Raw genomic sequence first — 16,696 nt, 5'->3', positions numbered from 1 at the left:
TTAAATATGCTGTAATATATATACAGTGGAACCTCGGTTTGCAAGTAACTTGGTTTACGAGTGTTTTGCAAGACGAGCAAAAATTTTTAATAAATTTTCACTTGATAAACGAGCGAGGTCTTGCAGTACGAGTAGTATGTATACGCTTTGTCTACTGAGCGTCATGTGATCACAACTGAGCTGATGGTTCTTCTCTCTCTCTTGCTGCGGAATTGTGGGCAATCGTCTCCTATTCGGCGTGCCTCACTCATATAGTCAACATCCGTACAAGCGTATACTGTTTACTACAGCATTGTGATTGTGTGTGCGCGCGTATGTGTGTGCTCGCGAGCGCGCAAGAGTCCCTGTCTTGCACCCTAAAACACGAAGCTGAGTCTCAGTACTTTAGCAACACCAGCTTTATTCAGCTTGAAACAGCAACAGCGCGGTTATTTATACACAGACACAGCAGTCAGGCAGGGCCCTGCACATTTATAATGTTCCTTGTATCACCCATCGATGGCAGGTGCTTATAGCATGTCCGCGATCTTTTTGGATTTGCTTTTACAGCGAACTGCTACAGCGCTGGGAGACTGCGATTGCTTTGGGAGGCTCTTCCGTGTGTCGTCCCGTTGGGTGCAATCCCACAAGAGTTTAGAAACTCACTCACACCAGCCATGATTCTTTTCAAAGGTAAAGTGCAGGTTAATTTGTTTTATGTATTTTTACTTTATATTTTGTATTAATCATTTTTATATGAATAGTTTTGGGTTGTGGAACAAATCATCTGAGTTTTCATTATTTCTTATGGGGAAATTCACTTTGATATACGAGTGCTTTGGACTACGAGCACGTTTCCGGAACGAATTATGCTCGCAAACCGAGGTTCCACTGTATATACTTTACAATATATAATTTCTACTATTATAAAATATATTGAGTACTATACTTTCATATTTTGGAAGATATATTTGAAATCTGCGCCTTGAGGTTGTCCATATAAAGTAAGCATATTCTCCCCAAATGCGCATGGGTTTTTATCTCACATTCCCAAAAACATCCTAAATTGGCCAGTTGTAACTGTGAGTGAGTATAAAAGTGAGTGGACCCTGCAATGAACAGGTGCCCTGTACAGGGCTGTTATTGCTATTATTATTTATTATTTGGCTGATGCCTTTACCCAAGGCAGCTTACAACATTTGAAACACAATTAGTTGCATTTCTTTTGCTTTTCCAATTGGAGCGCAGGCAGGAAAAGTGACTTACTCATGGTCACACAGTGTCGGCAGCAGGGTCTAAACCTGTAGCCCTCAGGGTTTGAAGTCCAAAGCCATCTTACCATCTTGCCTTGTGTCCAGTGCTGCTGGGATACGGTCCAGCCACCTGAACTAGATTAAACAGGTGTACAAATATAATGTTCTAAATATTTTAACACATTTATCTAATTATTTTTCTCACATAATCTTGAAAAATAGTTGATCTTCTGTGTATTTTTAAATACGGATGTTGCCGAGATATACAAGTATAGAAGCCGAGTGATTGATTTGGCTGCTGTTGATTGTTTTGAATTAAGCTAACAAGTCCAGCAATTTAGCCTCAAAGCCACCCTGCCTGCATGCTACTCGTCCTTCTGATCATGCAATGTTACCAATAATGTTTTCCATTCTTGTTCATGCTACCATGATGAAACATATCTTATACTGCTAATATACTGTACTTCACAGTCATTTTAGAAACATTTTCAGGGTTTGCCTGCTATGTTTACTTTTGGACACAAGAATCCCTGAAACTGTTATAAACATTTTTCACATTTTAAATGTGCACACCTGTAGCCTTAAATATTGTACACCAACTCTCTTTAGTAACACCATGGTTTATGTACAGCAAGGGTTCCCAAACTTTTTTCAGCCGCAGACCCCTTTACCAAAAACTTTTAAAACCGTCGACCCCCTAATTACATGCAATGGTTTTTCATATCCGCACTTGCTTTGATATGTTCCATAAGACAATGAACAGACATGTTTGTGCTACATGTATTTTCATGCATTCTTAAGTGTGACTCTTTTAATGACACATTTTACCTTTTCGTTCGCAAATTTGGTATGTAATGTGTTTTTTTAAATGATTTTACTTCTTAATTAGGTACCTATTGGAATCATAGATATTTTGAAGTAACAAACAAATAGCAGTAGTAAGGGGGTCTATTTTTGCTGTCGTTGACCCCCAAATTTTTTTATTGAAACTATCGACCCCTAGCAAGTTCAAATCGACCCCAGGGGGTCAATATCGACCACTTTGGGAACCCTTGATGTACAGCAATAAAAAAAAAAACCTCATTTACTATTATGTAACAAAACCTTAACATACACTTCTTTGGGTCTTCATAACACTTATAAAACATCAGTAAGGTGTTTATGGAGTTGGGGTGGTCTGAGTTAATTTAACTGAGACACATTTCTCTTAATATTACATATTTAGTATATGAACTATGAATCCTTTATAGTAATTTTACCATCTTGTCAATATGCCACCCTGCACAGAGATGAATAACTCATCTACTGCTGCTTTATATGTTTTACGAAGACCAAAAGAAGCTTTTGTTAAGGTCTTGTTACATACGAGCAAATGAGTAATAGACGCATTCCTGCAGTACCTAAACTGAAGTGTTATCCCACTCTTTTATTTAGCCAAGTTTTTTATCTGGCTGGAAGTGGGGTGTTGAGGCAGTATTCTTAAATTCCACTGCTTATATATTGTTAATCCTCGCTCCTTATGCTCCTCCTGATTGCTGTATACATGGAGCACTCCTCCTGCATGCTACTGCTAGTTGATGCTGATTATTTAGTATCTACCTAAAGGCTTTTCACATCTAATTGCTTTAATATTTACTGTAGGCTCCTGGCACAAATATAATTGTCTGGTTTGATTTTTTTATCATTTTCTCTCTTACTCCATTAGAATCTTTTTGGTTAGCTCACTACTAGAGAATTCTCCAAACAACACTGCTAGTGGTTTGCTGTACTGGTACAAAGCCATTCATAATCACCCAACAAATGGGTATGTGTGGATGAATAATAGTACGGTATGGGCACATGACAGCTTTAATCCTAGCAATGAAAGCCCTGAGTGACCACTTTGTAAAGATAAGAAAGACAGTGTCGAGGCAAGGTACTTCTACTCACTAATCATGGCACTGGAGATCAGTGACGTATTGTAGGTTGGTTAGCACATGCAAGTTAAGTATTTCACTGTACTCTGTGCATGCATTACCATAAAAAATATAAATCTATAACTCTCTTGAACGTTACAGGTCTGGTGGAACTAACTACTCTTTAATTTTCTGTCTCTTTTGTATTGTCACGGATGATTTGGGGGAAAGAGAGATTACCGATGGTGCCTACAACAGAATCCTGATCAAGCAAAATTAGGAAAACTGAAGACTCTGCAAAAACAAAAGCTAAAAGTCTCCCTTTGATTTTAGAAATTCATATAACGGTTGTAAAAAAAATGATCAAACACAATGGCTGGAATACTTTACTACCACTAGCACAACCTAAATTCATTTTTAATTCATCTGCAAAGTAATTTTTAGAAATGCCCCTTTAAATGAATCCAACAGAAGTGTGAAAATTGCTCAGCCCTTGCAACTCCTTTGAAGGATTCAGACTGCTGCCTATCATGTCAATGCATGTTCAAAACAAAACAGTCTCTCTCCCACCCAGTTAAGTTCATTTGAAACAACACCCTGCTATTAAAGCCATTACATATCCGATACTGAAATAAAACATACTGTGTTATCTATTACTTGAAGCCACAATTTTAGATAACACGATAAAAACAGCATGCAGGCCTAACTAATACACTTTTGGTTTGCTCCAATGTATTTCTGTTTATTAAGTACCTGAGCACTGCTTGATCTAATTCAGTTCAGTTCATTTTCATATATTACTTGAGGGCTGCACAAGTCCAAAAGTGTGGAAGCTATAGTCATTTTATTACTATTAAACACATAAACACAATCACTGCACTGTACGTGATACATCTGTTAAAGTGAAAACCACCCCAACTGTGAAATGATCTCTTGTTAAACACGAGAGATGTTCAGTCCTTCATGAGGTTACAGCTATTATTATGATTATTAAGTTTATAGTTGCCAATTGGCACATGTTAGCCAATTCCTTCTTTTTAGGCAAAGAATTGAGATCTTACGAGAATTTTAAAATGGGGAAAACAAATATCTGTTATGCGTGTGAGGGATGTCATTGCTGTTGTTGTTCGCTATAATATTTATATATTTCTTAAGCTTCTGCAAAAGCTAAAGTTCCTCTTGGGGCAAACAAAGCACATCCATCTATCTATACATCGATAATGGTTTTTTTTCCTCAGAGGACCTCAACAATGATTCTAACCATGTGATAAAGTAAAGGGCATTATATAATGTGATGGACGGCCAGTATTTCAGTCTGGTCGGGACGTCCCTCAACAGAGAAAAGGAGGAAAAGCAGCCTTTTCAGGGCACTGCGTCCCCCAGGCAATGGTTCCCCGGATTCCCTCAGGGCATCATGGGACATGGAGTCAGTTTCATCAGCCCTATTGGATGCCGTGGGTGCCGCCAGGGGGAGCTCACCAAGAACCTGGGGACTATTATTGTTACAACAACCCGGAAGTACTTCGGAGTCACGAGGACGGAAGCCCGCAGTACTTCCGGGATACTTGAAGAAGGAGGATATGGCTTGACCCGGAGAAGGAATACTTCCGGGTCAGGGACTATAAAAGGACTCTGGGAATACCAGCAAGCTGAGCCGGAGTTGGGAGGAAGTGTAACGGAGCTGCTAGGTGTGGAGGATTTGTGTTATTGTGATTATTGATTATTACTGTATTATTGAAAGAATTGTGGAGTGTGCTGTGCTTTGTGCACTATAACTGAAGAATATTATTAAAGAAATTATTCTTGGTGTTTTAAACGTGGGTCCTGGACATCTGTCTGGTCAACGGGGCAACAGCGTCCCCTAGCGTCCACAATAAGAAAATGGGCCTTTCCTGAGCGGTTCATGCCAGAATAGGCATCAGCACCTCTAAGATCATGAATCATGATAACAAAGTTTGAAAATGGAATAAAACAAATAGAATATATATTTTTCCCTGTAAATTATAATGATAGTTATGAAAAAGACTAGTTTATTGACCACTACAATTTCAAAACATGTTCCTAATGAACTAAGGAGATCCTTTTTAATTAACAAAATCAATAATCAAGCTGACCTCGATCTCCTCATAGCTTGCTGGGAACTTCCTTTCTTCAAAGATGATGACGTGATGCCGAATCCACTGAAGCAGTAAGGTGACCAGCTCGTAGTACTCTTGCCATCGAAGCTCCAATTCCTATAACAAAACCAGGGTTTAAAGGTAATAGTATAAAAGCACAAAACAGAGGTGCATCTTTATTGATGATTCTGCATTTCTGCATAACAACAAACAACCTAATTATTTTTTATTGCCACTGTAATACTACATAGGCAAAAAGGATATAACAGCAATAATTGTATTTGACTTTAAAGATGCAAACTTTTGTTAAAAAAATTCCTTCTCACTTTTCCTTCTACTCATCATTCTTATTTACAAATAAGAATTTCTTCATTTTAGATTAAGAAATAGTATTCAAATGGTCAGGGCAATGATGCTGTACCTGCAAGGAGTCTTGAGAAGATACTCCCTATAAAATATCTGATATTTTATATATTTGTACTGCTTGAGAATGTAAAGAATTTTTGTGCCTAGAGGACTGTGTTCTAATGTAGGGTCTTTAATTTAAGCCTATAGGAGTCTTTCAGTCCAACCAAATTCTCTTTTGTCTTAAATCTTTAATATGCATCTGCCTGTTGATTCACACATACTTATATTCGTACTTTCCATGTACAAGAGATTTTGTTTGATCTCCAGTTCCCCTTTAGGTCAGATATCATCTAATTAAATAGTCTATATGTACTGTACAGTCCAAGAAATGAGAACATCACTAACTGACAATGAGAACTGCCTTTAAAGCATCTCATTGTGGCCAAATTTGCTGTCATGACCACACATTAATTTAAGGTTGGGGAACATGAGAATTCCAGTCTAGTCTGGCCACAACTAGGCAGTCTAAAAGTTATGAGAACAGGAGAAATATATCATTATAACATTTCAATGTTAATTCAATCAATGAACAAAATGGCATTTGAGTGACCACTGGAAAACTATGAAAGACTGCCGTTATACTTACATTTGCTTTCACTCCATCCTGGATATCAGGGACACGTGGCATGGCATCGTACAAGGAGGACACATAAGTAATGATAGACTTCTCATCAGGGTGAGAGACATCCACATCTAATGCAAAACCACAATAAGTACTTTATTATACAAAAAGTAGGCTATTAGAACACGTGGCATGGCATCGTACAAGGAGGACACATAAGTAATGATAGACTTCTCATCAGGGTGAGAGACATCCACATCTAATGCAAAACCACAATAAGTACTTTATTATACAAAAAGTAGGCTATTATGTTATGTTCTCCATTTCAGGGTGTTACATGCTGAGAATGTGGCAAAAAGTCAATTTCACTGCAATAAAAGCATACAATATATCTTAGTGTCTCAGTTAGTCATTTGTTATTTCACTAAGACAAGCATGTGATTTTTTTGGACATAAACTGGCTGCATTGTAAAATAATTATAAGATGCACATACTGTATCTTTGGTTTCCAACAGCTTCAACAGTTCACATGTCATAAATAACCACCCATTGTTTAAGAATATAAGTGTTACAAAAAAATCAGATACTTCACTAACTCAATTTCATTTTGTGAGGTAGTAGGGGAATAGCACTAAGAACATGAATTTAACTTCCAGCCCAATTATTCTCTTGGTGGAAAATATGTACTTATGAGTTTTCCTTGGCACTTCCTTCAAGATTCCAGAGGCTGAAATATTAATTTTATTGTGGAGTCTAAAATGGCCAAGGGTGACTATGTGGTTGGACCTGGTGACAGAAAAGTGTCCCATCCAGAGCTGGGTCCTGCCTTGTGCACAATGCAACAGAATAACCTATGGGTCCTCATAACTTTGCCACGAAAGAAATTACCACAGAAGACAAATGGACATTATAGTGACATTGTTACATGCAAGTGCTACCAAAATGCAACATGTTTTCACTCTCTGGTGTCATGGTAAACAAAAATGCAATCAAAATACACAACTTCATGATGAACATGTTACCATTTAATGAAAAACGAAGCTCAGAAAATGGGTGGCTGGACATTTTACATTCATTAATATTTAATACATTCTATGTAGGATACTGTTGAGAATACTGTCAGTCAGCCCATATATATTGGAAGTATTGGCATCTCTATGTCTTTACTGTAATACCTTACCAAATACAAAATAATTAAAATACGACATAAGTACGACAATATGGAAGCCATCTGGTTGCAGCATTTTGCTGAATACCAATTAAGTGACAGATGTTGAACGTGTCATGTAAATACCACTGTGAGACTTTTTATCCTTATCGATAACTACTGTGAAACTAACATTGTAGATAAAACGATTAATAGTATGAACATAATATATAATTAATGCAACTGTTACGGTTCTCAAATGTACTGATATACTAAGCAGTGAAATCATGTACACTTTTCCAAAGATTCACTTCTTATCTGTGTATGTGCACCAAGACCATTCACACAAACAGAAGTAGAACATTTTTTTTCCAGTAGTAACATTTCAAGAGTAAATGTCTTCTAGAAAAGTGTATTTATTTATTTTCCTTAAGCACTCTACCTTCAGGATCCAACAAACGGGTGACTCCAAGTTCTCTTTCAGCGACAGTAAAGGCTTGTTCCAAATTCTGCTGGTTTGTCTGCTTGTAGACTTTATTCATATCAATCAGCATTGGCCTGTCAAAATAACCAGAGAAAAAAATGAAAACAGGAGCAGTATCTTTCTTAAAACTTGAACTTCAATTCTCATTACTCTCAAGCCTGATGAAGGCTCTATGGTAAATACATTGGCTCTGTATGTTCCTTATATTTTTATTGTTCAATTCAGTTTTTCACTTCTGTACATTTGTATTAATCCTTCCCCGATGTCATGTACACTTTTATATTCTAATTTACTGTTCACATCAGATTACTCTATGATTGTAAACTGATTTACTTTGAGCACTTTCAATTCAATTCTATTGTTGCTCACTGTTTCTATTTACTATGCCATTATGAGCTGCTGTTTTAGTAATTTTCTAACTGGATGCTTATACATTGTATGGGCTGAGCTGATGTGGGTGTAAGTTGCCTATTATTTAAGATTAACTGGAAGATGAAAAGCTGTATGGAAAAGTTATATTATCAGGCCATGTTGCAATATTTGTTTATTCTGTTTAGGGTAGCAGGGGCATTGCAGGATCAGAAAAAAAAACAGTGTCATGCATTCATCTTTTAAACCCACTTTAGAAGCAGGAGTCTGAACCAGCAAGCATAGGGAGGTAGGATTTAGCATTGCCAATACACCTACTCTGTATGCCTTTGGACTATGGAAGAAAACAACTATATCATTTAAATCCTTTTCTTAACTTGTAATGCTTTTTTGTACAAAAAGACACAGAACACAGTTAAGTGCAGTTTAACACAGTGCCTTTTACAGTGAGCAAAACATGTTTCTTAAATTGATTCACACTATATCAAAAGTCTACAATGTTTTGAAAAAAGTGTTTATGCAACCAACAGGTGTCTTTGTTGCTCTAAAGGACACATCAGTTTTAAAGACAAACTAAACAAAAATAATGTTGACCAATCCCAAGCTAATGCTTATTAGAAACCTAAACAACGCCTGACAAAATGTCAAAAACCTTTTACAAGCCGTGCATCAAAATAATGAAATATCATCTTTGAATAACTGTGTTAAACACATGCATTACATAATGTGTGCAGTCTTGCAGTCAAGCCTGAAACTAGTCTGAAACAGTTCTAAATGATCTATCTGCATACCTGCACATGTGGGCTGTCACAGCATGCCCTATATAGCATCTATCACCTGTGGGCTTGTATAGATAATTTACAAATTTTTAACAGGTGTCCAAGGAATGTGAGATTTAATGAGATCTGAAGAGGCTTTGTAGAGAAAGTGCAGCCAAAAGGCTGAGCCACTGAAAGCAGAGTGGTTAGCAATACCAACTGCAGTTCTGGTCCATGTCACAAAATCAGAGTAAAGCTGCATCCCCTGCTCCATATGAAATTATACATTAGTGCAAACTGAGTGGACAATAGACAGGAGGAACTACTTTTCCCTTTTTGAGGCATAAACAATTGCTAATTTAAGAGGATGTCTGAAGAAAAATGTCATACTTATTCATTGTTATTTATCTTAAGTATTTTAATATACTATCTATCTATCTATCTATCTATCTATCTATCTATCTATCTATCTATCTATCTATCTATCTATCTATCTATCTATCTATCTATCCATCCATCCATCCATCCATCCATCCATCCATCCATCCATCCATCCATCCATCCATCCATCCATATTATTTATCTAAATATTTCAAACTTTACATAAGCAATGGCCTGCATTACAGAAATACAAAGGAGAATCATGATAGCAAGTAGTGCTAGTCACAAAATAATAGAGCAAGAATATTAACATAACTAAAATGCGAATACTGGATGCAAGTGTGTGTTTCACGTTGCTATATGCATGTGAATCCTTAACTTTAAAAGCAGGAGATATAAGGAAGTTGAATGCATTTGAAATGGTGTGTTATAGCAAAATAATGAGAATATGATATGGGGATATGATGAACAACAAAAAGATTTGTGAAACTGTGAACAGAGGAATAACGGTTGTTGACATGATTAAAGCAAGGAAACTGCAGTTGTTTGGGCATATATGCACAATGGGAGACAACAGGTTGATAAAGACAATGATGCTTGGTAGGGAGGAAGGAGTGAGAAACAGAGGAAGACAGAAAAGATGATGGCTGGATGATATCAAGGAATGGACTGGCTTGGACATTCCATAAACATTTCTTATGCCTCAGAAAAAGAAAGGAGTATGAGTAAGAAAGAAGGTACCCACGAGAGAGAGAGAGATTTTATATAGTGCCCGTCCACCTATCTATCTACCTAGGACAGGTAATAATTACCCATTTTGCCATTTTCATGACTATTTTGTGTAGTGCCTTTCATCTACCCATCATTATTATAAATGAATTTCACATTTATCAGTCTACTATATAGCATATTTCACAGTTGTATATCTATCATATACTGCCTTCAACATCTATCTACAATGTAAAACTTTATATATTTTATTATAAATGCATGTTATTAGCACAACAACCTATAAAACGTACGTAATTTATTTAGACTGCAGCTGTTTATTTTCTGTCTTTGAAGAGTCTGATTATATTTGATAGCCTTAAAGTGGTGCTTCATTTCCAAATTACTAATTTTATTTTGAACTAATCTTAAATGAATCCCACCACTATTTCCAATCTCTGAGGTATCTCTCCTGCTCAACTGATATCTCTATGACGCTATTCATCTGGCAATCAGCCACACACACACAGACACATGTAAAAATTGTTATACCTAAACAGAGTAGGTACGAATCATTTTGTGCAGGCTAAATGGTACTCTTTCTATCATTAAAATTGTGCAGCATGGAAAATTTTGTGAGCTCTAAATGAGCGAAAAATGAAATTCACATGCAATGGCTTATCAACTGCCTTAAACGAAATAAAATGCAGTATTTTTTATATTTCAATAAAAAATTTTAAGCACAGTAACACACACAAGGATGTTCTTAACATTTATTAATCTGTTAACAAATATACCTGTATTGTTTGATGTGTCTTTCTTTTTGACATTCTATTAAAACTTACCTAGTGTATTTGCTCTTTAATCTCATTATATTATCCTTTCAGATTAATTTCATGGTTTTGTTTTTTAACGAAACAGTGTGAAAATTGTGCAATGCATTGTTCTAAATAAAAAAATAAAATCCAAACCAAAAAACAACTCATTACACTTCTCGAAGTCGCACCGCTGAGCACACTGAATAGTATTCTGTCGAGTTTCCACTTATTCCTGGCTCAGAGTCCTGACCGTCTCGCCCTGAGTAGTGTCGCTCGACCCTGTGTGAGTTGTGGCTCCAACCCTGCTCCAGGCACTGGGATCCTTGGCTGGATCTCGCCTCCATGCTTTGTGAGCCACGGCCTGAGTCAAAGGAACTTTGGGAGCTTTCAGATGGGATATCCTCACACAGCATGACAACGCGGTCCTCCAGGTCTGTGAGAGAGCCAGAAACACTTCCTGAGGATGCGGTCCTCCTCTTCTTCATTTTGTGCTTCTTCTTTAGACTAAGCATGGCTACGGGTGACTTAAATGCTTTACCGTAAAGAGGAGGCTACCTCAAAATGATTTTTTTTATTGTTTTCTCATTAAGTTATCGTGACATACTTAATACAGATCTTCATCAAAAGAGTCAGGTAAGGGTGAATATGAGCAAAAAAATGTTTCTTTTAAATTGCATTTATTGGCAGAATCCTATCTGCCAGCCAGTCCCGAGTTGATCTTCCAACAAGAAATCCCCAGAAGTTTGATCCTCCAACAAGAAAAAAAAATGCATTAAGGTCCAAACGATATATCAGTCACTGAAACCTAAATGGATGTGAGCAAGTATGAATTGATTAAAAAATAAAAAATAGGAAATCCATTACTAAATTGTAATCCACAGTTGCAAACTTGGTTGTATTTCACAGGTAAGAATAAACAGGGAAAGTAAAAAAAACAACCTATTTGCAGATATCCATTTTGTCAGAAACTTGTAGAAGCGTCTTGTTTGCTTCTTGAGCTCACGGTCTTATGTGGGAGTTCTTGGCATTCTGAAGCTCATTTAATTCTCTCTCTCTCTCTCTCTTCAGCAACCGGGCGTGTACCTTCCCTTTTCAGGTGCGTGGTAATGTTTCAAATGCATGCGCTTTTTTCTTTCCAAACTTTTCTACACCCTCTGGGGATCTTTAATGCTTCTTTGAAAACCTTGCCACACCTTAGAAAAGGTGTATTTAATTACAGAGTACTGTTGTATAGCTTGTATGCTCTGCTTTCTCTTCTATGCCTGTGCTCCCCAGTGAAGATTTCAGAGGTACAGAAGAGCACAAACAATGTATATGAAATTCTAAGCCCTCAAAGTATAAACAGTGCAATGATCCCTGCTGTATTTAACATAATAAAAATACAAATAACTACCTGCATAAGACCAGAACCCCATGTAGGGAGAGTTCTCACCTTGATCTATAGTGTTGCCCTGAGGTAGATTATGCCGTTTAAAATTACAAGGAAAACTATCCATATGCAGGTGGAGGAAATTCTTAAATATTTATAGCAAAAGAGGCACCACGTGCATAATCAAAAATTCATGTAAATCCACCCATCCGCTTCTGATTATTCAATACACAGTTACAGAGAGACAGCCACACTGAGCAGAAGGCAGACAGGCACCTCCATGGGATTCCAGCCCATCACAAGAGACACACAAACACACCCACACCGCAAGATACACTAATACCGAGTCCACTTAGTGTCGCTAAATAACCTAAGAGCACAGCTTTGGTATGTTGGAGAAATCCATTCAGAGAGTGCATTACATTCAGGTCCATTGAATGCTGACCACATACACATTAATCAAACATAAATTAGAGCCGATTTCTAGCTGTGGGGTATGTCAGACTTGCCAACTGTAGTTGCTGTTCTCATTGACAGACCATGTCAGTTTAAATGACAGAAAATTGCTGGGCATGTCTACATTACTGTCTGAGTACAGACCTCACAGCACAGTCGTGCTTTCCACTTTTTATGACAGTCGAAAATGTGCTGCCTAACGGAGCTGGCGCATGCATGAAGGGTTAACAGGGTACAGCGAATTCAGATGCAATCTGTGCCCTTTTTTTCTGTTCCGTTTTGTTGTGTATATGTAAACAGAACAGACAAACTTCCCTTTTGTTTGCGTGGTCAAAAACATTGCATTATATGAATTGTACATTGGATGAGAAATCATTAGGTGACAAAAATCAAACCTGTTTAGGTTTATCAGATCGAGTCACACACTCATTGGAGTGAGTTGCTGGGCATGTCATATTTCGCGACTGGCTTCATGGAAGTGTGCCACCAACTGTCTCCAATTTGCTAAAATGATGTAAATGAAAACGAAACTAAAAATTGCTGGAAAAGTTGTATAATGTGACATAGCCTTTAGCACATATTACTATTATGGCACACACCAACATGACTGTTACTCTAAGCTTTAACGCATTGTTAAATACTGATTTAATTCAAAGTCAAAATAGAAAAGTGCTCCAAATGGGTATGCATTAAAACTTGGTACATACTATCGTCTGTTGTTTACAAGCATCTATGATGTGACAGATGACACACTTCACTATTCATATATGCAGCTGGCTTGCTAAAAATGTCTCTCTTAGTCAGCTACTTATCGTTGAAATATACTTAACATGGTGCAGATACTGAATTCTCTGCATATACTAGCATGGACAGAGTAAACAAGGGTCATGCGTTAGTGTTTAAAGGTGATTGTTATATTTCAATTGCATCAAATTTTGTGATGTGGTTGGGCTAACCAGTTTATTTCAAGGATCTACACTAAATTTATGTTTATGATTTATGGTAAAGATTAGATAGATAGATAGATAGATAGATAGATAGATAGATAGATAGATAGATAGATAGATAGATAGATAGATAGATAGATAGATAGATAGATAGATAGATAGATAGATAGATAGATAGATAGATAGATACTTTATTAATCCCAATGGGAAATTCACATTATGACTTTTCTGTCACCACTACATGTCAAGGCCGATGATCAAATACAGATCTGGCTTTACAAATTGCCAATAGAGGCTCACCCACACATTTATAAATATTGTGACATTCATAAGTAAATACTGCATTCATTTTCAGTACTGGCTGGTACCACCTACAATAAACTTCACTACAGGAAGGCTTTCTCCACTATGACAGTTCCCTTTAGCACTGCAAATTAGGACATAAGGCATTTTTGTGAGCCAAGTACTTTTCCTGGTGCATCACCCAAGGATGGTGTCTGTCTTGCTCTTGGAAAGAGCCCTAGCTCCTTGTGCAATACTGCTGTTTTAGTGTCTGTACATTTGGTAAATGGAAGGATAGATATTTAGAGCCCTAGTCGCAAACAGAAAAACAGCATTACCCTGTATTTGAAGCACACAATTCTTGATGTTCAAACAAGTTTGGAAGATGGTAATATACAAAGTTGACCAAAGCACACCCACTAATTTTAAAATTGTGAAAGATTTGAGATTGACAGCTCAAAATGTGTGATGACCTTGCTCCTCAACAAGTGAGGGAAATGCTTTACACTGTGTGGTATAAATTGTTTTGACTTAAAATACTTTTTGAGGCAAAATGTTCACTTTCGTTTTGCATAGAAACCTTTTCAAAAAGTAACCTTTTTGTCATTTTAATAAATCTAATGTGATCTTCAGTGTACATAAGCATATTTCAGCATAAAAGGTACATGCATTTATTGCTTTGCAATACTCGGGCCTATCCTAATTTAACAATGCACTCTATGAACTGTTATTTTTTGTCAAACTTGTTTCCTTCATGATGCTATGGAAAGATGAGAACATCTTAAGACACAGCTGCCTACTCTTATTTCCATCCATCCATGTATTGTCTGTGCCAACTTATTCAATTCACATGCTATAGGGATTCAGACAAGCAAAGTAGAAACCAGCCCATTCAAGCACAGTGGACACATTTAGTGCTACACCTCTTTTATATGTCAACTAAAACTGAAGTACCCAAAAACCCCACTGAGGGTGAATGTGTGCTTTTGGTTTTGTCCAGTGTAAACCTATACCTGCTAGGTTTTGTACAGATTCTCCATTTATAAAGGTGTAAGACCATAGGCTATGTTTTTTTTTCCCAGGAGGCATTTTTAGGATTTACCACAGGTAGGCAAAAATGTTCCTTATGGTGTATTTAGTCAGTGTAAATTTCCTCCCAGGTGAATTTATTCAGTGATCACACCTGCACTTTATTCCATCCCAGGCAACGCCAGGTATCCCTGCTAATCCACTATAAGCAGCTGGAGGGATGAATGTTAAAATTCTGACAAGAATTTAACTCAGATGGCAGTCCATTAACAGGGTATAGAAACATTACTCCAGTCAGCTTTTAGTTCCAGCTGTCTTAACAGTGCGTCTGTCTGGACAATTGAATAACAGAAATTACCAGATCAAACAATTGTAAATTCATAAATTTTGGGTACTCAAAATATTTTTTTTAATATTAAGAATTTAGATCTGTGCTACACTTAGTAAAAGCAATATTTATCAACAAGGCAGGTCGCTGATGGAATCTGAAAGGGCATCTTTATCCCATATTGACGCAATCAGCTAGATGAGTTGATTTAAGCACATCAGGATTTTACCTCCAGTTCAACAGAAATTTTAAAGAATGAATTAATTTTACTGCCAAAGAACAAAGCTGCTGAAAATGGAACAATTACCATTAACCATTATACACGATCACTCAATTTGCATTTATATCAAAGTGTCTGTACGTGGAAACATCCATCTGAATAAACGCGGCGCCAGATTTGTGTTGACTCATTAAGCCATTGGCAGGTGGGGATGTATGTGAGTACTGAACTGTTGAGACTGTCACATAATTAACCTTGTGAATATTCATCACTTAAGATGTTTTGAGAGAATGTTTTTTTTTTTCTATAAGACTTTTACCTGAGGCCCATGTTGTGGCCAACCGTAAATTATCACTACTTATTCAATATGCTTCTTGTTCTGTTTGCACAAACATGTGACAGCTTATTATGTGAGGCTATACTCCAGCAAAGGCTCAATTGAGACCATTCCTTCATCCCGCAGACAGACTGTGGGAAACAATTAAATTAGTGATGATAATATAATATGTGCTTGCTGATAATGAAGACCAAAAAGAGCAAACAAACAGCTTCTACACCTTCCTGCCCTGTCCGAGCAGCTCTTATTTTTTGCTTTGGATGCCCCTCTACTGCCAAACAACTCCCTGCTGAAATATGCTGAGCCTAAGGCAAAAACAAGCTCTTCAATATTTTAAATATGCCTGTCTCAAAAGCTGCCTGTGCCCCACAGCCAACAAACAAGCCCAGTCAGGAGCCAAATTCTCTTCCATGGATAAGTAAACACTTTACTCCTCTATTTTACACAGAGACTCAATGCCAGATAGTAAATTCCACCATTTTAAACTATTTTTTCTTTCTAAATCTGGCAGGTTTGCAAAGAATAAATATGAAAAAAAACATGATTGAGTCTAAGAGAGGCATTATGACACTTTTGCTGGAACAACAGCCTGCAGCCAAGCAGGTGGGAAATTCTGACCATTTGTTTAATAATCAAGAGTAGAAATGTTGACTCTTTACATCTATCTGGCTTCTGAACTTGATTTTTCAAGTAAAATGTTATGTAGAACTGAGACTTAGCCAGGCAGCAACAGGGACATGGGTAAGAAATAACTAGGTGGTGTCCACTGTATGGACAGGGCTCATTCATAAAAGTACTCAATTGATTATCTAATATGTTCATTTCTTTGATGGAGGAAGCAAATAAAGC

At 37.0% G+C, this 16,696-nt stretch overlaps 1 protein-coding gene across 11 annotated transcripts in view; it reads right to left on the bottom strand.

Annotated features, from left to right (window-relative positions):
* The window catches only part of pleca (plectin a), an 828,744-nt gene that overhangs the window by 59,695 nt on the left and 752,353 nt on the right, over positions 1-16,696 (bottom strand). For all 11 annotated transcript variants that reach the window (XM_051935602.1, XM_051935603.1, XM_051935606.1 and 8 more), the window contains 3 exons: positions 7,804-7,919; positions 6,239-6,345; positions 5,242-5,361 (listed from right to left, as the gene is read on the bottom strand). In XM_051935602.1, coding sequence (XP_051791562.1) covers positions 5,242-5,361; positions 6,239-6,345; positions 7,804-7,919 — 343 coding nt within the window. The remainder of the gene's footprint in view (positions 1-5,241; positions 5,362-6,238; positions 6,346-7,803; positions 7,920-16,696) is intronic.

The sequence above is a fragment of the Erpetoichthys calabaricus genome, chromosome 13, assembly GCF_900747795.2.
Source record: "Erpetoichthys calabaricus chromosome 13, fErpCal1.3, whole genome shotgun sequence".
In the NCBI taxonomy this organism is placed as follows: domain Eukaryota; kingdom Metazoa; phylum Chordata; class Cladistia; order Polypteriformes; family Polypteridae; genus Erpetoichthys; species Erpetoichthys calabaricus.
Note: the sequence above shows the minus strand (reverse complement) of the source record. Positions and strands in the feature narration are given on the sequence as shown.